The sequence below is a fragment of the Typopeltis vanoorti genome, chromosome 14, assembly GCF_054136105.1.
Source record: "Typopeltis vanoorti isolate ZY-2024b chromosome 14, IOZ_Tvanoo_1.0, whole genome shotgun sequence".
Lineage (NCBI taxonomy): Eukaryota > Metazoa > Arthropoda > Arachnida > Uropygi > Thelyphonidae > Typopeltis > Typopeltis vanoorti.
The window spans coordinates 74,437,889-74,464,382 of record NC_143562.1 but is presented as its reverse complement, the minus strand read 5'-3'; the positions used below and the strand labels follow the sequence as shown (position 1 = coordinate 74,464,382).

The 26,494-nt window shown below is 36.3% G+C and overlaps 1 protein-coding gene across 1 annotated transcript in view; it reads right to left on the bottom strand.

The window, feature by feature from the left end:
* Positions 1 to 26,494, bottom strand: part of Rich (Guanine nucleotide exchange factor subunit Rich) — a 456,640-nt gene that overhangs the window by 392,156 nt on the left and 37,990 nt on the right. The window contains exons 5-7 of the mRNA XM_090404468.1: positions 26,338 to 26,480; positions 24,700 to 24,833; positions 10,701 to 10,792 (exon numbers count right to left, since the gene is read on the bottom strand). Coding sequence (XP_090260594.1) covers positions 10,701 to 10,792; positions 24,700 to 24,833; positions 26,338 to 26,480 — 369 coding nt within the window. The remainder of the gene's footprint in view (positions 1 to 10,700; positions 10,793 to 24,699; positions 24,834 to 26,337; positions 26,481 to 26,494) is intronic.

The window sequence follows — 26,494 nt, the reverse complement described above, 5'->3', positions numbered from 1 at the left end:
TTATTGAAGAAAAAATGAAAGAGTTTGAGAACAAGAACCAAACCTTGGAGATTCAGTGGCAAACCTTAAAGAAAACCCTGAATGATTCAGCTAGGGAGGCATGTGGTGAGGTTGTCTGCAAGGATAGTAAAATCTGAACTCCATGGTATACACAAGAAGTTAAAGAGGCAGTGAAGGAAAAGAAGAAAGCATATCAAAAGTTCCTGGCAATTAAGTCAGCTTGTGCTCTTAGAGAATACAGAGACAAATGTAAGAAAGCTAAACAGTGTGTAAAACTAGCTAAACAAAAGTCATGGGAGGACTTTGGCAAGAATATAGAAAATAAATATCAAGAAGGTGGCAAAATATTCTGGAGGTTGTTGAAGAAGCTTAGGAATGGAGGAAAGAGTGCTGTAAAAGGAGTTAGAGATGATAACGGTTACATGAAAGTATGGAGTAATTACTTCAAAAAATTGCTAAATGAAACAAGCAATGATAGCACAGTGATAAAAAACACTCAACAGGCATACAGTCAGGAATACATATCCATACTTGAAGTAGCAAAAGCCATCAAAGGATTGAAATGTGGAAAGGCAGAAGGAGTAGATGATATTCGACCATTTTATGATGTAAATTTTTCGTGTAGTACTATCATATCCTGTACACCCCTTGAGGGTACATGTCAGGAATTCATGATGATGATGATGAAAAAGTTCGTTAAAAAATCGAATAACAGATCTATACAACCGTTAATGCTTGTTAGTTTGAGACAATGCTATTTGTTGTTGCATTCTGTGGGTCACGCTCACTCTGCTTGAGGTCTGAAGTGGATAAAGTTTTAATCAACGATGACCAAACTTGATTTAAAATGAAACCTTGGTTTTTGTTGCATTGCATAGGAATTTTAATCATATTTGCTGCCTCTTTGAATTTTCTTGTGAAACAATTCTTATTAATATAGGACATGTTTGTTCTATCTCAGAGTACATCATGACCGGTAGAAGCTGTGTGATATGCTAAGCCAGATTTATGTTCTCTCTTCTCTTGTACATCCTTTTGTTGTTCGCTCGTGCAGATTTCCCCCGATCTCCTTGTCTGGCCTACATAGCGGATGCCACAGGAACAATGAATATTATAAACTCCTGGTTTTTTCATTGGGTGATGCGGAGGTTTTGAAGGATGAAGAGATCTATATATGTTTTCTAGTGGCAGAAAAGTCACTTTTATGTTGTACCTGTAGAGTAATTTGGTTAATTTATCTGCTACATTCTTGATATAAGTAAGGATGACTGCATTCTTGAAGTCTTGTTTATTTAAGTTTTTTGTAGGTGCTGTGTTGGGAATTTTCTTAATTATTTTAGTTGTGTAACCATTCAGTTGTAGGATCTGTGTTAAATATTGTATTTCTTCTTTTTGCTTTTCTTCTGTACTGGGAATGTTGTATGCTTTATCCCTTAAGGTTTTTATTAGGCTTATTGTTTGCTTGGGGTGGTGGTATAAGGTAACATGAAGAAATCTTCCTGTGTTTGTTGGTTTTCTATAGATGGAGAATGATAACCTGTTCTTTTCTTTCATTTATTTCTATAAGGATGTCTAAGTTTTTTATTTTCTTCTAGTTCCAGAGGGAATTTTATGGTTGGATGCAAGTTATTAAGGTAGACTTTAAATGTAGTCAATTCTAGTGCTGTTCCTGGTCAAATGATAAAGATATCGTCCACATAGCAGAGCCATATTTTTGGTTTTATGTGCAAGTTTTGTAAAGCATTATTTTCAAAATTTTCCTTGTGGAGGTTTGCTAGAGCTGGTGAGGTTCACCCCTTTGCTAGAGCAAAGGGGTGAACCCATTGCTAGTCCTTCTTTTTGTTCCCAGAGTTTGTCTTGGTAAAGGAAGAATGTGTTTTTTATGCAATGTTTGTAGAATTGTACAATGTCTGGTGGAAAAAGATTCTCCAGGATGTTTACCATTTCATTTCTTGGAATCTTTGTGAAAAGGCTGACACATCTAAACTTGCTAATATGTCTGAAGGATCTATGTGTATATCTTTTACTTTTTCTATGAAGTCTGAGCTGTTCTTAATGAACGAGGTTGTTTTTCCTATATGTGATAAAATCAAGTTTGTAAGGTGTTTTGCCAGATTTCAGGTTGGAGAGTCCTTTCCATCTGCTATCAGTCTTAGTGCTATATCTTTTTAATGAATTTTAGGAACTCCATATAGTCTAGGCACTAGCAGGTGTTTTGATTGTAAATTCCTTTTTAGTTCCTCAGACTAGTTTGGTATATTCTTGATAAGTTCATTAGTTTTGTTGTGAGTTCGCCAAGTGGGTAATGTTTTTTATGCAAACATTGCATAAAAAACATGTTCTTCCTTTACCAAGAAAAACTCTGGGAACAAAAAGAAGAACTAGCAATGGGTTAACCCCTCTCACCAGCTCTAGCAAACCTCTACATGGAAAATTTTAAGCACAACTAGAGGGATTCTTGTAGATAGGCTTATACGTTGGCAACAAATGATATTAAATTCTTTCAGGAATTTACAACGTTTACTGGAATATTAATTAAAAAAACTTCAATAAATATATCCTATATTTTGGCAACGTCACATCGCCATCTTCATGCAAACATACAACTATGACACGTGCATGCATGCACTACAAAAAGCAAATGAGGCAGAAGAGAAAAAACTAACGTTGTTCCTAGAGTCCTGAAGGTGCCCCCCCCCCCCCCCCCTAGAGGGCTATGTTGGATTCTCTTGGCTGTTGGGCTGAAGTTCTCAAGATGCAAGCTTCCCAAATTTGGGGCAGTCTCATGCCCCCAAATTTGTTGAGGTTTGGAAAGTTTTATAGAGCTGAGTCTGATTCCATGAACAATCTTTCGTATTTAATTTGCTAAGGTGTAATAACGTGGCTTTCTTCCAACGTATTCTATGGTGGGTATCCAGAGCAAGCCCAGAGTGGCTGTATTGGTGAAACCGGATGTAGTCTTTGTGTTCTGATATCCTGACATTTGCTGTCCTGCCTGTTTGGCCAAAGTAGGACAGTTTACAGCACTGCAAGGGACCTGGTATATTCCAGGTAGGTCTAGGGGAAGTGGATGGTCTTTGGTGGAGCAGATAAGGGATGCAAATTTCTTATATGGTTTGTAACAAGATGTCAGGTCATATTTTTTTAAGATTTTGGTGAACTTTTCAGAGGTGTCCCAGATATAGGGAACGGTGAAGGATTTAGTATAATCTATATATATATAATCTTTAGTATAATCTTTGATGTGATATTGCCGAAATATAGGAAGTATTTATTAAAGTTTCTTTTACTCATGACTTATTTTTCACGGTATTAACACCACCACAAACACTTTTAACAACAAAGATGTTTTATTAACGCTAATATTTCGCTGATTTTCAAATCAGCATCAGAGCACAACACACATGTAAACGCAACAGTGAGTGAGTGAAACAATATAATTGCAAAAGACAAAAGATCTAAAGTCTTATTTTTTCGCCCTCTAACGAAAAAAGCAGTTATCCAGGAGTTTTTCTTAGGATAACCGTCTCCCAAATTTTTGGCAAATTAATGCAACCATATTTGTTAAGGTTGGGAGAATTCTTCAAAGCCATTGCTGACTCAAAAAATAATCTTTCAGATCTATAACGACTCCTAAATAGCACATTTGTTTTCCTCCATCTAATCCTGTGTGAAGGAGTGTCCAAAGCGTGGTCTGCCAGTCCCGACTTGCCATAGTAATAGTAGCGAATGTATCTTTCATGTTCTTCCAGGCGGATGTTCACTGATCTTCCTGTTTGCCCATAATAGGCCAAGTCACAGTCACATGGAACTTCATACACTCCTGAGTGTGCTAAAGGATGAAGTTTATCCTTAAGCAAGCGGATCAGGGTTGCCAGCTTGACATGAGGTTTGAAGGTGGTGCGAAGGCCATCTTTCAACAATACTTTGGCTATCTTTTCCGATGTACCTCTGATATAGGGAATAGAAATGGTCATGTTGTATTCTTGTGTATTAGGGGAGGGCAGAGTAATGGGCCTATGTAGTATTTTATCTATTTTGTAGGGATTGTAGCCATTGGCTAAGAACGTATGGCGCAGGTACTGGGGTTCAGTGATCAGAGCTGTATCGTTAGAACAAATGGCTCTGGCTCTGTGTGTAAGTGTTTTTAAAATGCCGTACTGTTGGACTGGATGATGATGTGATTGTTTATGTAGGTATCTTCCTGTGTGTGTAGGCTTTCCGTAAATAGAAAAAGATAGTGATCCATCTGAAAGGCAGGTGACTAATGTGTCAAGAAATGGTAAACAGTTATTTGATTATTTTTCTACTGTGAAGTGAATTTTGGGGTGTTGGCTGTTTAGGTAGGTGACAAAAGCATCCAAAGTGTCTTGTCCATGGGGCCAGATGGCAAATACATCATCTACATAGCGCAACCACACTTGTGGCTTGTATGTAGCTGTGGTAAGTACTTTGTTTTCAAAGTGTTCCATGTAAAAATTTGCTAACGGGGGGGGGACCCATAGCAGTACCATTAATCATAGATGGCAAATACATTATCTACATAGCGCAACCACACTTGTGGCTTGTATGTAGCTGTGGTAAGTACTTTGTTTTCAAAGTGTTCCATGTAAAAATTTGCTAACGGGGGGGGGAACCCATAACAGTACCATAAACAGCCAACATCCCAAAATTCACTTCACAGTAGAAAAAGAATCAAATAACTGTTTACCATTTCTTGACACATTAGTCACCTGCCTTTCAGATGGATCACTATCTTTTTCTATTTACAGAAAGCCTACACACACAGGAAGATACCTACATAAACAATCACATCATCATCCAGTCCAACAGTACGGCATTTTAAAAACACGTACACACAGAGCCAGAGCCATTTGTTCTAACGATACAGCTCTGATCACTGAACCCCAGTACCTGCGCCATACGTTCTTAGCCAATGGCTACAATCCCTACAAAATAGATAAAATACTACATAGGCCCATTACTCTGCCCTCCCCTAATACACAAGAATACAACATGACCATTTCTATTCCCTATATCAGAGGTACATCGGAAAAGATAGCCAAAGTATTGTTGAAAGATGGCCTTCGCACCACCTTCAAACCTCATGTCAAGCTGGCAACCCTGATCCGCTTGCTTAAGGATAAACTTCACCCTTTAGCACACCCAGGAGTGTATGAAGTTCCATGTGACTGTGACTTGGCCTATTATGGGCAAACAGGAAGATCAGTGAACATCCGCCTGGAAGAACATGAAAGATACATTCGCTACTATTACTATGGCAAGTCGGGACTGGCAGACCACGCTTTGGACACTCCTTCACACAGGATTAGATGGAGGAAAACAAATGTGCTATTTAGGAGTCGTTATAGATCTGAAAGATTATTTTTTGAGTCAGCAATGGCTTTGAAGAATTCTCCCAACCTTAACAAATATGGTTGCATTAATTTGCCATAAATTTGGGAGACGGTTATCCTAAGAAAAACTCCTGGATAACTGCTTTTTTCGTTAGAGGGCGAAAAAATAGGACTTTAGATCTTTTGTCTTTTGCAATTATATTGTTTCACTCACTCACTGTCGCGTTTACATGTGTGTTGTGCTCTGATGATGCTGATTTGAAAATCAGCGAAATATTAGCGTTAATAAAACATCTTTGTTGTTAAAAGTGTTTGTGGTGTTGTTAATACCGTGAAAAATAAGTCATGAATAATCATCAACACCTAAGCTTATCTGTTAGAAAGTTTCTTTTAATTAATATTCCAGTATACGTTGTAAATTCCTGAGATAATTTAATAGTCATGTGTTACCAATGTATAAGCCTATCTACAAGAATTACTATCATCCATGGAGATTCTATCACATGCAAGGCTAGCCAATATGGCAAACTAAAGCTGAAGATAGAGACAACTAAATCGTTTGACCTTCTTAAAACGCTGCTGGGATAATAAGGTAATCCAAATTGTGTGAAATTAAAGCATCGTTTAGCCCCTACTACGAGAACAAACTACTGCTATGCACATTCTCCTGGCCGATATAAACAAAGCTAATCGAGAGCTAGAGGAGGAGCTTTCCACCATGCTGAACCACAACTTTTGATGATTCTCTATGATGTCTCATACGCTTTGGCAGCAAAAGAATTTGAAAACTTGAAAAAGGACTCTACCTCCAAACCTCAACTACCACTCAACACTGTAATCAAACCTTTCTTCAATCTTTGAAGCCTGAGGCACTTAACACACTGGCATGTGGCCACAATTTCACCATAACTCCTAAGAAAATACCAGCCGAAGAAATAATGATTCAGATAGAACGTGGTATCCGCAACCTTCCAAACCACATCTCCAACAATATCAGACTGGATGTAGCCAGTGTTCTCACCAAAGCAAGACCACCAAAAACCAACCTATCCAAAGAAGAATATAAAGTTCTACAAGAAATGAAGAAAAACAAAGAAATAGTAATCGCCAAAGCAGATAAGTGAAATGCTACTGTGGTTCTCAACCAAACCGACTATACAGTTAAGCTTAATTCTTTATCGTTAGATTGCGCTACCTACCTCCCTAATGAATATAATCCCACCAGCTCCCAAATTAGAACACTCCAAAGGCTCATTAAGAAGGTCACTTCTTGGCCTGTGGAAGTTACTAACAAACTAAAATATTTCAACTCTAGACCCCTCCCCTCCCAAAAAAAAAAATATATATATATATATATATATATATATATACAGGGTGTTCGGGATAAATTTGACATATTTATAATTAATTATATTTTTCCGTAAGTTACATGTATTAACACACACTTCTCTTCATTTAAAAGTTTGGACCCTTCTTCATTCATATACAAGATGTCAGAAAGGATGGATAGCTGGAACCCACCTGAATCATGGAAGAGAATAACTTGTATCATGATGATTCGTGCCCGCCATCAAAATAAGGATATTACGACTGCTGCCCAATGCTCCCTGAATACAGTAAAAACAATCAGGCATGAACTAGAGACTTGCAATGGTGACTACGAGGATGTAGCAAGAAGAAAGATCCCTAGCAGACGATCTGATTGCGTTCGTACAGCAGAATTCCTCGCAAATCTGCAGGAACAGGTGTTGAAGAACCCTGGCATTGGAATTCGGGCTTTATTCGTGGAGTTGCTAACTGTAGTCAAGCCCTGGATAACAAGGGTAGCCAATGGTAGGCCGTATGTATGGCAGCAGGATTCGGCCCCTTGCCACACCTCTGGGAAAAGTCAAAAATGGTTGTCTGAAAATTTCTACGACTTCACCAGTCCAAATGTTTGGCCTCCAAACTCCCCAGACCTTAACCCCATGGATTATTTTGTATGGGGCGCAGTTGAAAAAGACACCAATCGCACTTCTAGTAATACAAAAGCCCAGTTAATGGATAAAATTAAAACAGTTTTTGCGGCCCTTCCCAGGGAGACTGTAGCATCAGCTTGTTCGAGGTTCCGAAGCAGAATTGAAGCTGTGATCGATGCTAATGGTGGTTATTTTGAGTAAATCTTGTTGATAGTATTGTAATTAACTCTGCCTGTAATGTTTTTTTTGTCAATTCATTAAATTTAATAGATACAAAGAAGATTTTCTTTTTCCTTACGAAACTGTCAAATTTATCCCGAACACCCTGTATATATGCACTTCCAAAAATACATAACCAAGATGTGCCTGATTCCTCCACATACAAATTAGCCAAAGCGCTCACACACTATACTGGCAACACACCATCACACATAAAAAACTCAGTCCACTTCAAAGACAGTATAGAAAACTTCTCACTCCAACATACTGACATAATGGTCAGCTTTGACATCTCCTCCCTATTCAAAAATGTCCCACTCAAGGAAACCTTAGAGCTCATCCAAGCCAAATTTCTTCCCGATATCTCACCCCTATTTCAGTTCACAATGAACTCTGGCTATTTTGTTTGGCAAGGAAAATTCTACAAACAGATAAAGGGGACAGTCATGGGTTAACCACTCTCCCCACCCCTGGCCAACTTCTTTATGGAGACTTTTGAAGAGAAAGCCTTAAACTCAACCCCACAAAAACTCACTGTTTAGCTTTGTACGTTGATGATTTGTTCGCTATTTGGCCACATGGCTCAGATACACTGCACTCCTTAACACACTTAAGCAATCAACAGCCCAGAATTCAGTTCACCTTGGGAAAAGAGAAAAACAACAGTCTCCCTTTCCTAGACACTCTAATCATTTGCCAGCTTGATGGATCCTTGGCTTTCTCTGTTTATAGAAAACCTACCAACACAGACAGATACATTCACCAGCAATTCCCTCCCCCCTCACAATAATATGGGTTATAAAAACACTATATAACAGGGCAAAATTAATCTGTCAGATGACAATGCCCTAACCACTGAACTAAACCACATCCTTAACACTTTCTTAGCCAATGGCTACAACCCCCAAAAAATATTAAAACCAGTTAACCACAATCCCCCTCACCCCTCATAACAAAGATTACACTAAATCCATTGCCATTCCCTATATCTGGGACACCTCTGAAAAGTTCACCAAAATCTTAAAAAAATATGACCTGACATCTTGTTACAAACCATATAAGAAATTTGCATCCCTTATCTGCTCCACCAAAGACCATCCACTTCCCCTAGACCTATCCGGAATATACCAGGTCCCTTGCAGCTGTAAACTGTCCTACTTTGATCAAACAGGCAGGACAGCAAATGTCAGGATATTGAAACACAAAGACTACATTCGGTTTCACCAATACAGCCACTCTGGGCTTGCTCTGGATACCCGCCACAGAATACGTTGGAAGAAAGCCACGTTATTACACCTCAGCAAATTTAAATAAGAAAGATTGTTCATGGAATCAGACTCAGATCTGAAAAACTTTCCAAACCTCAACAAATTTGGGTGATGACACGATGAGACTGCCCCAAATTTGGAGATCTTGCATCTTGAGAACTTCAGCCCAACAGTCAAGACAACCAAACATAGCCCGCTAGGGGGCACCTTTAGGACTCCAGGAACAATGTTAATTTTTTCTCTTCTTCCTCATTTGCTTTTTGTAGTGCCTGTGTGCCCCTATCATAGTTATATGTTCCCACGAAGATGGTGATGTGACACTGCCAAAATATAGGAAGTCTTTATTAAAAGTTTCTTTTAATTAATATTCCAGTATACGTTGTAAATTCCTAAAATAATTTACTAGTCAACTAGAAGGAAGCCATCTAGACTAATAGACTTACTGGTATCAAGACTAATGAGGGTTTTTCTGATATCCTTCTGTTGAAAGATCACAAGAGGCACATGGTGAGTAGTTTGCAATATTGCAGGAGGTGATTTGCCTTGGTGTTCTAAAAAAGAGTTTGAGGCAAAAAATGACCATCCACCTTATGTTTGGGTGATGCTACCATGATACTATCAGAATGTAAGAAAGTTGAAAAAAAAAAAAAGGACAGAAGTTAAGCTGAACAACCTTAGCAAGGGACCAGGACGCTGAAATGTCAGTTGAGTAGGAAGCAAGGTTATTCAGTTTTCCTTTAAGAAGACTGCTTTGGATTTGTAGATAATTTTTTTATGCTTGTTGCAAGCTAAGTGAGAAGTTGGAGTTTTTGACATGAGTCACTGAACATATGCTGTATTTTTAACATTCCTTACTGGAATGAGGGAACAAAGACCCTCATTCCAGTAAGGATTTTATCAGTTAACAATTCTCGGCATGGACTTGAATCAGGAAAAGAAAACAGTAATCTGATCCATGGAAAAGAGATGAAGAAATCCCAGAATCATCTCAATTGGTACCACTGTAGTATAAGGCTGAGAATGGCTTGGAAGATATCAATCTGCAGAAAAGGAGACATGAATAGGATTATGATCAGAATAAGAGGACAGTAGATATTTACAGTGTATTTGGTGGGGGTTAAGAGAAGATGCAGAGTGTTGGAAGAATGAGCTGCACAAGCTGACCATGAAACTCATTTCCATAGTTTGTTCAGAACCTGGCTGTGCAATCAATTTGTTCCTTACTGTTGAGTGTTTAGAGATGCCAGGGATAAAATGTATCTTTACAATAAAAATCTTTAAAATATGTTTTAGTGTTCCTGAAACTTAAACATTTTCATGACAAGAACACAAAAATGTAATATATAGGAAGTGTTGGAAGAATGAGCTGCACAAGCTGACCATGAAACTCATTTCCATAGTTTGTTCAGAACCTGGCTGTGCAATCAATTTGTTGATTGCACAGCATCTCTAAACACTCAACAGTAAGTTGAGTGTTTAGAGATGCCAGGGATAAAATGTATCTTTACAATAAAAATCTTTAAAATATGTTTTAGTGTTCCTGAAACTTAAACATTTTCATGACAAGAACACAAAAATGTAATATATAGGTATGTGAGTGGTTATTAGATAATGAATTACATCCATTAGTCTGCTGAGTTTGTTTAACTTTTAAATGTTTGTCAGCATCTAAAATATATGGTTCGTATCCAATCAGAATATTTTCCAAAATGAGTTTTTTGTTGTTGCCTTTTATATTATGATAATCACTATATTAAATTTCAGTGAATGCCTGCTTATTCTTGATGCTTCAGATTCCTTATCAAATAATGCTACCAAAGCTCGTATTTCATACTTTAAAATACTTGAAACAGAAAGAAAATTTGGGGGGAGGGGGGCACAGTTTATACTTCACTTACTTTTTTAGGCCATAAGCGATCAGTCTATACCGATGATTAACAGCTGTACATGTAGCACTAATCACCTCTTGAGCCCAGATTCCTACAACATCCTAAAATAATAAATATAATATTTGATGGTTATTTAATGGAGAGTAAAACACTGATGACATAACTTAATGGCATAAGATGAACATAGAAAGAATTACAGTTTAACTTGATTGTTGTTTATTTATTTATTCATTTTTGACTAGCAACAGTAAAATCTCAAATAAAAAAAATCAGCTAATGCCTTTTAGCTTGTTTAGGTTGTTTTAGCCATATCTAACTTTTGGAGACTGAAGGGGGCATTTCAATCTCCACCAGTAGCCAATCAGAGGTAGCTGGCCCAAAACTATCACTAATTATACATTTTGTCTGGTGAAGACAGACAAATGACAAGTACTGCCATCTTGTGGTTCCTGATCCTAACATTATGTTTAATGTCTGAAAATCTTGTGGATTCTAAGATCGATTTTTTTGAGTTGACAGTAAGAAAAACCAGAGTTTCCTGGAGAAAAAACTGGCTTGCCCATGCCAGAGAAAATCCCCAATCATAGACAAAGGAAACCGTAAAATACTACTTCTGCATTGTTCAATAGATTACAAAAACAAGACAATACCAAGGCCACAGGAATCACCTGAAAATTGAATTAACTCACATATCTGGTTTAATATAAAGAAGAAAAGGTGTCATATTAATTATGTGATCAATATAGAATAACAACTACATTTGATTTCATATTTAATATAATAATAATGCAACAGCTATGACATAAAATGTGTATTTAATATAATGATTAATATTAATTAATTGTACTCATTAATGAGGTGCTTAAGAGCCAAAGTTGTATAACTGGGAGAGACATCTATATAGCCTTTTGAGGAATGTGAAGAACTGACTGGGGCTTTTGATCTAATGCCCAATCCTCAACTTCTTGCAATGCATCTTGGATTCTGAACGAACAAGGATGGGCTGGCAATTTAGGATTTAGCTGACCAAATTGTATTCTTATTAGTTTTTAAACTAAAATGTAAAATGATGGTACAATATGACAGAATTTCATGCTGGCTGAGGTGTCGCCTGGATAAACAAGGTCCCCCATTGTTTTCATCAGGAAACCAGGGCGAACAGCAAAAAGTCAGCTACTGGAACAAATCCCAGAACATCCCAGTTCAACATCCACAGAGTTCAAGACTGGTACTATCAACATAAGAAGCATCAATGGAAAGAAAATGGAACTAGCAGAAGAATTGGATAAGATCAACATAATAGGTGTTACTGAAACAAAGAAGACAAAAACAGGCAAGACCTTTCTAAGCAACAAATACAAGATGTTATATTCAGGAAATAACAATCAGGGAAAAGATGGAGTGGCTATAATATTAAACACTAAATATGAGGATAATCTTCTTAAATGGCAGGCAATATCAATTAGAGTGATAGATGGGTTAATATCAGAATGGAGAACTGGACAATGAGACTTATTTGTAGTCTCACAGAAAGTTCTAAGGAAAATGTGGAGGAATTTTTGACACATTAGAGAAGGCAACTGACACAATGAAAAAGGAAAAGTTGATCCTTGTTAGAGATATAAACAGCAGAGTAGGAAATGATTACAAGACATATAGGAATGTTCAGGGAAAATTTGGAGAAAAGCGCAAAGCTAATAATAAGGATAAATGAATGCTGGATACCTGTTTAGAACACGGACTGCTTATTACTAATACCAACATAAAAATGTAAACAAATTCACATGGAGAGAAGATGCAAGAAATAAGAAAAGTCTCATTGACTATGTTATAGTTGATAGTGATGTTTCTCACAAGCATACAGAGGACTAAAATAGAAAGTAATCACTATTGAGTTTGGAGCAGGGATAAAATTAAATTTCCCATTGAAAAGAAGAATGTGTAAGAAAGCTTTAAAACAAATTGAAGTTGAACAGCTTTCAGAGGTGAACTGTAGACTCAAATACACAAACAACATTGAAGAAAAAAATGAAAGAATTTGAAAATAAAAACCAAACCTTTGGAGATTCAATGGCAAATCTTGAGAAAAACATGAAAATCTTGAAACAACCTCACCACATGCCTCTCTGACTGAATCAGTAAATAAGTAAGTAAGTCAGCTTGTCTCTTAGAAAATACAGAGAAAGATGCAAGAAAACAAAACACTATGTAAAGTTAGCAAAACAAGTCATGGGAAGATTTTGGTAAGAATATAGAAAATATATATCAGGATGATGGCAAAATATTTTGGCGACTATTGAAAAATCTTAGAAATGAAGGAAAAGTACTGTAAAGGGAATCAGAGAAAATAAAGGTGGCATGAAAAATGAAGATAACAATATTCTAGATGTCAGGCGTAATTACTTTGAAAGATTGCTAAATGAAACAAGCAGTGTCAGTATGATGGTAGAAAACTGTATACAGGAATGCAGTCAGGAACATATCCATACTTGAAGTAGAAAAAGTAATCAAAAACCTGAAATGTGGAAAGGCAGTTGGAATTGATGAAATTCAGCCAGAAATGCTCAAATATGGAGGTATAAAAACTTCACAGTGGCTGCATTGCATAATTCAGAAGGCCTGGTCAGAGGGTAGAGTTCCAGATGATTTGAGCAGTGTTCTATCTGTAAAAAGAGAAATAAAAGTGAATGTGAGAATTACAGAATTTCCCTACTGAGTGTTCTTGGTAAGATTTATGCAAGTATACTTGAGAAAGGGATGCTTGGTGAAGAACAAACATGGATCCAGGCCAAATAAAGTTGTCAGGATCAGATTTTCACTTTAAGACAAATAGTTGAGAAATCATAGAAATATAACAAAGATCTGTATTTAAGTTTTGTTGATCTGGAAAAAGCATATGACAAGGTGCCAAGAGGAAAGCTCTTCAAAACACTCAAGTTATATCAAGCAATATATAGTCTCTATTTAAGCTCTTAGTCAGCAGTTAGAATTAAAGGACATACAGGAAGATAGTTTGAAGTAAAATCAGGTGTGTGTGACAAGAGTGCACATATCTCCACTGGTATTCATTATCTATATGGATCAATTTATGAAGGAAAGTGGTATTAAATCTAATATCAGAATTGGAGATGTTAATGTCAGCTCTTTACTTTATATAGACGATGTTATACTCTTAAATAAATCTGGGACAAGTTTACAGGGTTTCTCTGAGCAAATTGAATAATTGCTGTAATAATGCAATAAATTCAGCATTAAAAGACAAAGACAATGAAAATAAGCAGGAACATTGAAAACATCAATTGCATCCTGAACGGAGAACCTATAGAACAAGTAAAACATTCATTTATTTAGGCACACTTTTTAGTGAAGATGGCAAATTAAATTTGGAAATAAACAGCAGAATTAGCAAAGCTGGTATGGCAGGAAGGCAACTGAATAAATTTATATAAAATAAGAGATTAGCCAAAACACTAAACTAGCTGTATAAAAGGCAGTGTTGAAAAACCAATTTTAACTTATGGATCTAAGAAATTGATTAGAAATAAATCTCTTGATCAAAGACATATCAGGTATGCAAATTCTAAGAAAGATTATGGAACTGAACAGATGGCATCAATTGTAGTATCATATTAAAAATAAGGATATTAGGAAAGAACTTGACATTGTTAAAAGAGCTAATATCAAGGTGGTATGGCCACTTAAACATAATGGGAGAGGAAAGATTAGCTAAACAAGTGTTCTTTGCCATGATGGTAGGAAAAGATAAAGAGGAAGAACAAAAGTGCCTCAGACGACAGAAATATAAGATCTGATAATTCTGGAGAGATAACAGATTAATTTGGAGGAAAATCTGAAGTTAGCAATGGTGTAACTTTTTCATGTAGTACTATCATAATTCTGTACACCACCCTGAGAGCATATATCAGGAATTCAATAATGTATTTATTAATATTAATTAATTGTATTTAATATAATATAATGTAAATGTATAAAATGCTCATACTACAAAGGGTTAGGATTTTGTGTTTGAGTGTGTATTCCCACTGTCAAAAAGCTGCAAAAATTATACATTTGGATGTAATTTGAATGGGGGGGGGGAGACAGAAGTAGTGCTGATAAGAGTGAGAAAGAAGAGATACAGCAGTTCAGGAATAAGGGTTTGCAATTTTAAATAACCTTCATGGTATAATGGTTGCAGGATCAGATGGGATACTGCCACATATATTAAGGATAATGTGCAAGAGAGCTGAACATGCCAGGTGGTCTCACTGAAAGACCAAGTTGTTCAAAACAGCAACAGTTCAGAAAAATAGAAAGAGAGGTAAAATAGTGCCACTGCATAAGTGAGAATTCAGATCAGCGGTGACAAATGAGTAGTTTATTATACTTGATAAGAAATTAGTTTCTTTACTCAGTATCATCATGAATTTTGTGCTTTTTGTTTGTGCTTGAACTATCCTCACAAACAAGGCTATTTGTAGAGGTTGATGACATCCCAGACTGCCTTAGTAACCCATAATACACAGCACATCCCTTCTGTACATATATATTTCTATACTTTGTTAAAAGGGTAAGAGTTAAACTCATGGAAATAGTTAAATCAATGAAGAATTCATATTTTACTCCTTTTTTTATGTTGATCCCCACACATGAAAGGCTATAGGACCTATAACACTACAATGAGATTTGTGGGCAAGTGATTAAGGAGTAAAACATAGCCTGTTGATATGTTTCTTAAAGAGTGGGAGTTTTACTCAATGGGGAAAAACAGTGGACGGAATAAAGGAAGCTGATGAGAAGTTAGTTCAGTGTGTTCGAAGCTGGACAGTGTACGGGTGTTGGCCACTGGTTGCTCTAATTCTTCTATGGTTAGAAGAAAGTGGACGAATGGTAACCAATTCAGAAAAGCAATGCTCATGAAAGTACCTATAGAAAAGGCACAGTGCTGAAACAGAGCATCTATGATAAAGTGACTGATGGCAGGCCATAAGGAAAGAGTAGTTTATTAAGCAGATTGCCCTCTTCTGAATATCATCAAGAATTCTTAGATACATCTTGGGTGCTCCACTCCAAATGTGAGAACTGTACTCCAAACTTGGACAGATTTGAGACTTATAGAGTGCTAGGAGTTGAGAGGAAGAAAAGTAATGTTTACAACGGAAAAGAACAAGCTTTTTAGAGGCTAAGGAGACTATGTGAGTAATACGTTTGTGCCAGGATAAACTGGATGTGACAGTCAACCCAAGAAGAGAAAGTTGATCTTGAAAGGAAACATTATCAAAAATGAAAGGAAATAAAGTAGGATTTTTCATGCAGGTGGTAATAAGGCATGCTTCAGTTTCTTTGACATTGAAATTTATTAAGTTTCTTCACTCCATTCAGGATGTTGAGAAAATCAGTTTTCTTCAAGTCACCAGTTATGGAAGTCTTGAGGCATCTAACATTAGGGTACTGCAGGGTTTATCAAATGATGAAGAGTACTGTAATTGGCAAAACTGTGAATAGGATTTGAAGTTAGAGAAAGAAGGTCACTGATATAAAGGAGGAAGAGTGTGGGTGCACAGAACACTGAATAAAGGAGGAAGAATGCACAGAATCCTGAAGCACTCCACCATTGACTGGGAAATCTGATGAGAGGAAGCCATCCACCATGAAGAACCAGTGAGGAAGCTGGCAATCCAATCACAGAATGTAGAAGGGAGGACATAAGATGGCAGTTTATTCAGGAGATCTCAGTAACAGACACAATCAAATGTCTTAGAAATATTGAATGTGATTCTCCAAATCTTTCACTGGGCTGAGTTCAAAGATAGGTGAGATTAGCTAAGTCGGCTGTACAACGAGAATGGTGGAATCCATATTGGTGATCAGTAATTAACTGATGCATCTCCAGCTAATGAAGAAGCTGGTTGTTGATAACTTTCCCCATCACTTTTGAAAGTACTGAGGTGAAAGCAATAGGACAATAGTTAGATGGCTTACTTTGGTCTCCTTTTCTGGATGTGGGCTTGCTGTTGGGTAGATGTCAGTAGAATTTAAAATTTATACAGAAACAATAGAGGATGAATTTCAATTCTGGAGCACAACCAGAGGAATACCATCTGGACCAGGAACCTTATTAGTATCAAAATTAATGAGGGTTTTTCTGATGTTCCTTTGGCAAAAGTTCAGAGGAAGCATGCAAGTGGGTAGTTTGTGGAAGTATGGGAGGTGATTTGCTTTGGTCGTCCAGGCATGAGTTGGAGTAAAAAAACTGATGCCAAGAGATCTGCCTTTTCCTTGGGTGAGGTTACCACAGTGCCACCAGGATGCAAGAGAGGTGATAACATGGAAGGGGAGAAGTTACGCCCAACAGCCCTTAGCAAGGGACCAGAAGGCTAGACTGCCAGTTGAGCAGGAGGCAAGTTTATTGCATTTCACTCTTACGAAGTCTGCTTTGGAATCGTTAATAACTTTTTTTTTTTTTACACATGTTTCTAGCTGTTGGGTAAGCTGAATGAGAAGCTGGAGATTTCAATTCAAGCCACTGAACATAAGCTGCATTTTATCATGATGGATGGCAGAAGCACATTTTTTTGAGAACCAGGGCTTGGATACATGACAGGGGTTTGCAGTGAAGTGGGGAATGAAGGCTCATTCCAGTGAGGATTATTTCAATGCAGGTGTTTGGATCATGGGAGCAAAAGCAGTAATCTGACCATAGAAAAGCAGCATAAAAATTCCACAGGTCATCCCAGTTGACACAATTATAGTGCCATAGGGTACAAGGCTGAGAATGGCTGAGCAGAGGATGAACTGTAGAGACTTGAATAAGATTGTGGTCAGAGTTGCCAAGGGATAGCAGACACCCACAGTATATTTAGAGAGAGAATCTCTCAGGAATGTTAGTAGAATGATGAGAATTGTCTGGTATTCTAGTTGGTAGATTGACTATCTGTGTTTGGTCATGACTGATGGCAAATGACTCAGCTTCCCTACCAACTTTATCTGTGAAGTTGGAGTAGGGGAGCCAGTTTGCATCATGGATGTTAAACTTCCGAAGAAGGACAATCTCATAATGTGGGTAATTAGTTTGAATGATACATTATCCAAACTAACCATAATGATAGGTAGTCAAAAAGGGCAACAGGATTGTCAGTGTTAGGAGAGCAGTAAAGGCAGCAAATGAAGGCTGTAGAGTAAGGTAAGGAAATCTTGAGCCAGAGCAGATCGTAAAGTGGAAATTCTAAGTTGGATAGCCTTTGACAGGGGACATCAGATTTCACAAAAGCACACACACATTCACCTCTTTCTACAAAATGCATTGTGTAAGCTGTATCTGGGATAATTGAGGTGGACTGTGGTTATGAAGGATACCAACTGAGGTTCTGTTAGGAAAAAGAGATCAGGTTTTGGTGTCTATGTCACTAATGTTTGTATTAACACCTTGAACATTGATGATATGAATATGGAAGGGTTTCTTACTGAAGAAAGTTTTGGGTAAGTTGGGGGGATACTTAGAAAGTTCATTATATTTGATGAGAAATTTTATTCTTGTTTTAATCCTTTACCCAAGTGCCGGCAAATAAAAGTGTGTGTGTGTGTGTGTGTGTGTGTGTGTGTGTGTGTGTGTGTGTGTGTGTGTGTGTGTGTGTGTGTGTGTGTGTGTGTGAAGTAACTTCATGGCTTAAATGAAAGAATTTGGAAGTCATAGAAAATATGACTTTCAAATTTTGTAGCCATCTGGATCATTCTCATACCAAAACCAAATAAAAAAGAATATATTAATCAACAGCTGGAAACCTATTTCTTCATCTAATAATGGCTAAAAGATCTTTTTTTTTCACATCAACCACAGGCTCAAAATAAGGATGAAATACATAATCATCAGGCCTACTGGGCTACTTCCAGGCCAATTAGCAGGATTTAATCTGTGATTTATGCCACCTAGTTATCATGAAAAAACATCTAATGATGATACTCTTGTGGATACGACTAGCATTTATTTGTTGCATAACTAGTTTTACAAGAATCAAATATAATTTCAAGTGGTTAGCCTATCCGCACTCCAACAGGATGTAGTTTGAATCCCGACACAGATATTTTTGATTATCTTTAGGCAGAAGATGAATTTCAATGCCCAGTGAGACCACTGTCCTGCTTATTAGAAGCCTAAAGTGGCTTGAAAAAGTTCCATGTTTGGTCTCTAGAGCATGGTTCCAGACTATGTAAAAAATAAATAAAAATACAACACACACACAGGTTTCCATAAATTAAGGAACAAAGCGAAAAATCACAATAACTCAAAAACTACATAATGAATTTTAATGGAATTTGGTGAAAAGGAGTATGATGTGAAAGAAACACCTATAAAATTTGTAAATAAATAGTTTAATTCAGTAACAAATGAGCACATGAAGACAATGACTAAAAACAAGAGGTGAAAATGAAATTGTTATGCCTCAATAAGAATTGTTTACAGCACTGAAAAATATGTTTCATACTGTTTATCCTAAAGACATATTTCAGTGATTACACCATATTTTTTATTAATCAGTTATACAGGATACTGAAATAATAGTTCCCGACAAGTTTCGTAAATCGTAGGATTTACATCTTCAGGGGGTAAATAGTATAACTTAAAGTTTAAACAAGAGAAATTAATAAATACAAATCATAACTGTCTGGCTATTCCTAAACTCAAATAACAAAATGCAGATATAAAACGTTATTGACGTTTAACAATACTGGACGATGTCACGTGTTCTTGTTCTCATTCATACAGTCCGAGCTCAGATTGAGGTAATTTTTTTTTATTAGAGCTGACCACACTTGATGGAGAATTAAACCTTGATTTTTATTGCATTGGGTTGGGTTTTTCAGCATATTAGCAGCTTCTTTAAATTTTCTTATGTAGCCGTTGTTTTTTATGTATGACATCATCGTTTTTTGCCAGAGTACATTGTGTCCAGTGGAAGTGGTATGGAAAGCAAGACCCGTTTTTTGTTCTCTTTTGTATTGTACATCCATGCATATTTCTCCAGATCTACCTGTCTGTCCTATGTAGCAAATCCCGCAAGAGCAATGGATTTTGTAGACTCCTGGTTTTTTAAGAGGATGACGAGGTGGTTTTGGTGGATGTAGGAATCTTGAGATTTTTTCCACAGGAAGGAAGGCTACTTTTACGTTGTGTTTGATCAATAATTTGGCTAGCTTATCTGTAACATTTTTGGTATAAGGAAGCGAGATTGCATTTTTGTAATCCGGTTTTATTGTGTTGTTAGTTGGAGGCATTTTAAGGATTCTCTTGATGGTTTTTGTTTCATCCCCATTCTGTTGGAGGATTTATGTTAAGTATTTTAGTTCTTCATTACACCTTTCTTGTGTGCTGGAGATATTGTATGCTCTGTCTCGAAGAGTTTTAATTAAGCTTATTTTTTGTGAAGGATGGTGGTGGTGTGAGGCTGCATTTAGAAATCTTCCTGTGTTGGTCGGCTTCCTATATACTGAGAAGGAAAGTTTATTTTCTTCATTAACTTCTAATAATATATCTAGAAAAGGAAGTTTTCTATTTTCTTCTTGCTCTAAAGTGAATTTTATGGTGTTGTGCAAATTGTTGAGATAATCTTTAAAATTGATAAGTTCATCTGTTGTTCCATTCCATATGATGAAAATATCATCTACATAGCATAGCCATATTTTTGGTTTTTTATGGTAATTCTTTAGAGCAATGTTTTCAAATTTTTCCATAAATAGGTTTGCTAATACCGGTGATAATGATGAACCCATGGCCAGTCCTTCTTTTTGTTCCCAGATTCTGTCTTGGTAAGTGAAAAAAGTATTGTTTATACAATGTTTAAAAAAGATTTAAGATGTCCAGAGGAAAGAGGTTTTCTAGGAGATTCAAAATTTCTTGTCTCGGGACGTTTGCAAACAAGCTGATAATGTCTAGACTTGCTAAGATGTCTGATGGACCAATATGTATATCTTTCACTTTTTCTATGAAATGTGTACTATTTTTTTATGAAGGAAGATGTTTTTCCTATATGATGTGAGATCATGTTGGTGAGGTATTTTGCCAAGTTGGAAGTCGGTAAATCTCTTCCATCTACTATTGGTCTTAAAGGTATATCTGTCTTGTGGATCTTTGGAACACCATAGATTCTTGGTATCAAAGGATGTTTTGATTGTAAGTATTTTTTAAGTTCTTCCATCCAGAGAGGCACTCTTTTTATGAGATCATTTGTTTTTTTGTGTGTATGCCAAGTTGGGTGTCTGTCTAAGGGTTTGTAGGTGTTTGTATCCTCCAGGAGACTTTTCATTTTATTATCATATTCTGTAGTATTTAAAATGACAGTTGCATTGCCTTTATCTGCTTTGATTATGACAATATTTTTGTCATCCTTTAATTTTTTAAGGCAAGCGTATTCATTGTAAGGTAGATTCTTACGAGGTGATCTGCTTTTTAATAGTAAAGCTGTACTCTCTATATGGATAAGATCTGCCATGTTGTCCGGTAGATTTCTAATTCCTTTTTCTATTAGTGTTATGATATCAATTTTTGGTAGGAAACGTGGGGTTAAGGCAAAGTTAAAACCCTTAAGTAAAAGGTTGTTCCCTTCATTTGTTAGGACTCTCGAAGAAAGGTTAATAACTACTTTTGAATAATCTAGTTGTTCTTTTATGTATTTCTTTCTTCTGAAGGAGTAACATTTTATATCTGCATTCTGTTATTTGAGTTTAGGAATAGCCAGATGGTTATGATGTGTATTTATTAATTTCTCTTGCTTAAACTTTAAGTTATACTATTTACCCCTGAAGATGTAAATCCTACGATTTACGAAACTCGTCGGGAACTATTATTTCAGTATCCTGTATAACTGATTAATAAAAACTGTGGTGTAATCACCGAAATATGTCTTTTGAACTAATTAGCCACAGAAGTCTATGCCTGCAACTGTTTATCCTGCTAAGCTCTTCTAAGATGCTCAAGTTTGGGAAGGTGAGAGCAGCAATATGTCTACCTAGTGTAATAATAGCTACTATCCTTTAATTTTAATACTATTGATATTATTTTGTTATTTATTATTATTTAACGTTGGACTGTGCCTTTGTAAATGTCTTTTTTCTTATCAGTTGTAATACAGAGTTTATCGTCGTTGCTTGAGCTAGTTCTTCATGCACAAAACTTGTGATTATTCTTAATCCTTTTTGTCTATAGTTTTATCCCCCCCCCCTTCTCTCAAGGCCATAAATAAGCCATTTTCACATGCTCCAAGTATATACACAGGAAAAGCTTCTGGCTGGAATCAATTCCTTAATCTACCTTGCTGTATTTCTCTTGTATTGATCCTTAAAAATTTATTTTTCTTTACGACTGCGCCATTAAGGATCGCGTAAAAGAATTGTTTTCCTTTCCCCTACATGCAAGAGAAACATTCAGCTAAGCACGAGAAATATCTCTTAAATTAACTCTAATTCAAGCAACTCCTAATTCTTAATATCAGTCAGTCATGGCTATCACTATTCTTTGGTCACACAGGTTCTATATTTTTATGAGAAAGTGTATTGGTAAAGCAAGATCAGTCAAGCTATTAACAAAACAAACATGTTTATTCATTTGAAGACAAATTACTTACAAAATTTAAACTGCACATACCAAGTTCAGCTTAATACAACTAGATAACAATGGAGACTACAAATCACGTGTCTAATTCTCCATACAATCATTCAAACAATTTCTGCTTAAGCTTTAAGACAAAGACATTAAAATTTCACATAAATTTTCAGACACGCAGAAAACACACTTTATCTTTACTCAAGCTATAAACAGGAAAAAGTTAAAGCTTAATCCACATTCAATTTCTTTGCATTACACAATATTAGCAAATTCCTTAAAACTCAATATAATACTTATTCACATTCAAACAGAAGTACGGCTTTCAAACTTCTCTAATACTTTCTTTGCTAATCGACAATAGAACCAACATTCGTCGCTTAATTTTCGCAATCTAGGAATTAACATAAAACATCTTACTTACAATCTTGCCAGCTCATTACATATAGTCCTAGATCCTAAAGGTATTTGGGCACATTCCGTTTCTTCCAAAAAAAAAATTTCCGATTGGGCTCTAGGTTACGGCAGCAATACTACAGCACACACGTAGATCATCGAAGAATCATGCGGTAGGAGATCTCAAAAAGACCATCTACGCTGCTGTCTAACTTCCCATCTTCGTCTTAACTGCATGCTCCTGACTCTCCCTGTCCCGGAAAAAGGCTTGGCACAGGAACAAAACTTCGAAACGAGAGCCCCCCCCACCCTCAATCTCTGCCTTTTATCTCACTCTCCCGACCTTGGCCCTTCTTCAAATTAAGTAGTCTCCCGGATTTACTAGAGGGTTTTTCTCCACCACCCACGCTATTGTTGAGTTTTGATGGGAAACTCATAATCCGGTGACCACAATTTTCGCTAGCCTTAGGTCTATTTGCCTAATCCTGCCTGAGCTTATTTTTTGTTTTTACAATTCTAGTAGTTCTTACAAAAATATTCTAACAATTTGTTGCCAGATTTAATACAGCAAAGTGAGTTATTATATTAATTTAATTACAAGTATTTTATGTAAATTTAATTTCCCATGTAAAATCGACATAGAAAAAAATTTACTTCTAAATTTTTTCTATACGAGATTTTACACTAGAGAACCCCAGACATGCTAAACAGGATTAAGGTCAAAAGTCCTGGCTGCCAGTCCATAATGCAATAGTCTGTTCCAGAAGATATTGGTCCATGCACTTTGCTCAATGAGGATGAGATTATTGTCTTGGAGAATAAACATCTTCTCTATTGAACCTGCATATGGATAAACATAGGGGTGCAGGACTTCATCTCTATGAGTTGCAGCATCCATGGTTCTGCTAGGCAGAATATACAGATCATCCACTGTGTCCACCTAACAAGATGCTTCCCTAAACTATCACACTATCTCTACCATAAGTGTCCCTTTCACAGATATTAAAAGGGTAATAATGTGTCCCTGATTCTCTTCAGATCAGAGCACACTTTGAATCACTTTGTAGAGCAAATCAGGACTTGTCTGTTAGGATAGGATATCTCAATAGACAAGTCTCCTGAATGCCCATATCTGTGGGGATAGAGCATGCAGACTAGTGGTTGCCTAGCATAGAGACCAATATCAAGCAGATACCAATGTTCTGTAGCCAATGTCACATAGTAGCTGATTATCGATAGCACTCCTGTTTTGGATAGCAGATAATCAGAGATATTGGTCACCCACTGCAGATATAACCCATGGCCTTCCTTCACTATATCTCTGTAATGTTCTCTGTGACTGTTGGAATTGATTTCCACAGTCCATGAACTATGAAATAACTCACACATAACTATCTGGCTACCTGACTTTGGCCGGCCTCTAGACTTACCATGGTTCGCCACCTGAATTCGTTGATTAAATGACGTCTCATAGCCATATACAAGAATTTCATTATTATGAAATTTCTTGTTGTCACTCCATTTATGAAATAAAAACCATTCCAAAACACCCACTTTTATGCTGTGAATCATTTGCATATATTACTGCACCACTCAGTTGTATACAACAACCAGACTCAGTGTCACTTTTTACATAATGTACCTGACTTTCATATGTTTTTCCTCCCTCCTCCCTGTGAGTTATTGAGTTTTTTTTTTCTTTCCTTAATTCATGGAAATCAGTGTATATACAAAGTGAATTTAAAGACGTGTATGATTGTACCATAGGTTTACATAAAAACCTTTTGTGGAAGGAAGCCACATAAAAATTATAAATGGAGTTGAACATCCAAACATCAAAATTTTCCAGTTTAAGACAAAATTCAATTTAACAGTTTGACATCAATAAAAATTTCAAATACCAAATTTCATCAAATTCTGATCATCAGGAGCAATACTATTATATGCATGTGTATGAACAAAGCTACTAGGAGGTTTGTATAGCTACAAAACACCTAAAAACATGCTATAACTTACGTGGGGTTCAAATTTTAACGTAGAAGCTGTGATAAAAGCTGCTTTACCACTTGACAGCACAACAGAAAATCCACCAATTAATGGTGAATATTCAACATTCTGAATATGAAGACCGCTTTCATTCAGTGAAGAAGCTGAAAGAAAAAAAAAATTAAGAGATAAAAATTAAATTGTCGGTAATATCTAAACAAAATATCTAAACCATTTAAATACAAAATCAATGACGGAAAATCTCACGTAAAAAGATTTTTTTAATAGTATAATTTTCACCTGTGTGTCAAAGGCATCTTCAGTACATGTTAAGCTGAAATTAAACAATAACTGACAATTCCAAAAAGTGCCACCTAAGTAACTAGTGTAAGATAACTAAAAAGGTCAATAAAATTTCCTAAAAAAAAAAAAAGTCATATGTTGAGTTGTTCAGTTGTCCATTACAACTGTATTGTTTCACTTACTCACTGTTGTGTATACAAGCTGTGTTGTGCTCTGATAATGCTGATTTGAAATTCAGTGAAATATAAGCAGTTAATAAAATATCTTTTGATAAAATTGTTTGATGTTGTTAATACCATTAAAAATAAGTCATGAGTAGTTTGATGCACTATCCTAAAAATGCAAACAGTATTCTAGCAGGCAGATATGAAATTTGTATTAGTAGTATCTTGAGTAGTACATAATTTTTTTTTTTAAATGCAAAGATAATGATACGTTGCATTTATGCCAGGAAAGGCTAGAGTGTCAGTCCAAAAAGAGAAATATGATTCTGTGTGGTGATCTTCATATTACTGAAGGTAAATGGAAGTCTTCCAACATTCAAAGTTCATTTAAGAATTAAAGAATGGGAACACAGCATCGTTACATGGGGGAGGGGGACCAAACTATCAACTTGTATTTCAGAAGTGGAGGCAAAGAAGCCAGAAGATTAGAATATAAAGCCAGACTGATGAAAATAGAAATCTTCTGAGAAAAGCAGCATGGATTTGATAAAGTGCAGATGTCTTAGCAGTACAACTACATTTCATAACAGAACAACAAAATACAAATATAGTAATTTTCCAGCTAACAGGGAGACATTTAGCAGAATAATACATGAAAAACCAAATAGTGAAACAGAGAAATAGGTTGTAGATAGCTTGGATAAGGAGGTGGACAGATGAGAGACATCAGACACCAACAAATCTTATTAAGAAAGTGACTGTGCTGTTGAATAAGACACTGCTGAGGCTACTGTAGCCCACCTGGTTCCTAAGCAATCATGTGTAAGTGTAAACACATGATTAATGCTGTAAACAGGGATACAATGAAGAAGCATGGACTGCAGAGCACAGTAAGATTAGAAGAGAGGTGATATGACTGGGACATAAGTGAAAAAATCCTGTTCAACAGATGCATGGACAATATGCATAAGGCAGTAGGTGATGAGAAAACAAGAGTAAACAAAGGGGACAAGATTAAATGAAGCGTAGTGGATGAGTTGAATGCAATGCCAGTGATAGAGTGGGTTTTGAGTAGCAGCAGCATGACAGATAATGTATGAATTAGTCTGCACTGACCTCCTATGAGTCTGGTGTTGTCATGGAAAACTAAAACATTAATACTAAACCTTTATAAGAAAAATAACAGATATAATTAACATACCTCTTGACTGCTGTTGATCTGTGCAAAAAGGAATTCTGTAGATATCTAGAGAGACATCATGATTCACTATTCCATTCCAGTGTATTCGCCATAAGTGTCCATTACTGGTGGCAACCATAAGCTCATCACGAATATACACAAGACTATCACAGGAAAT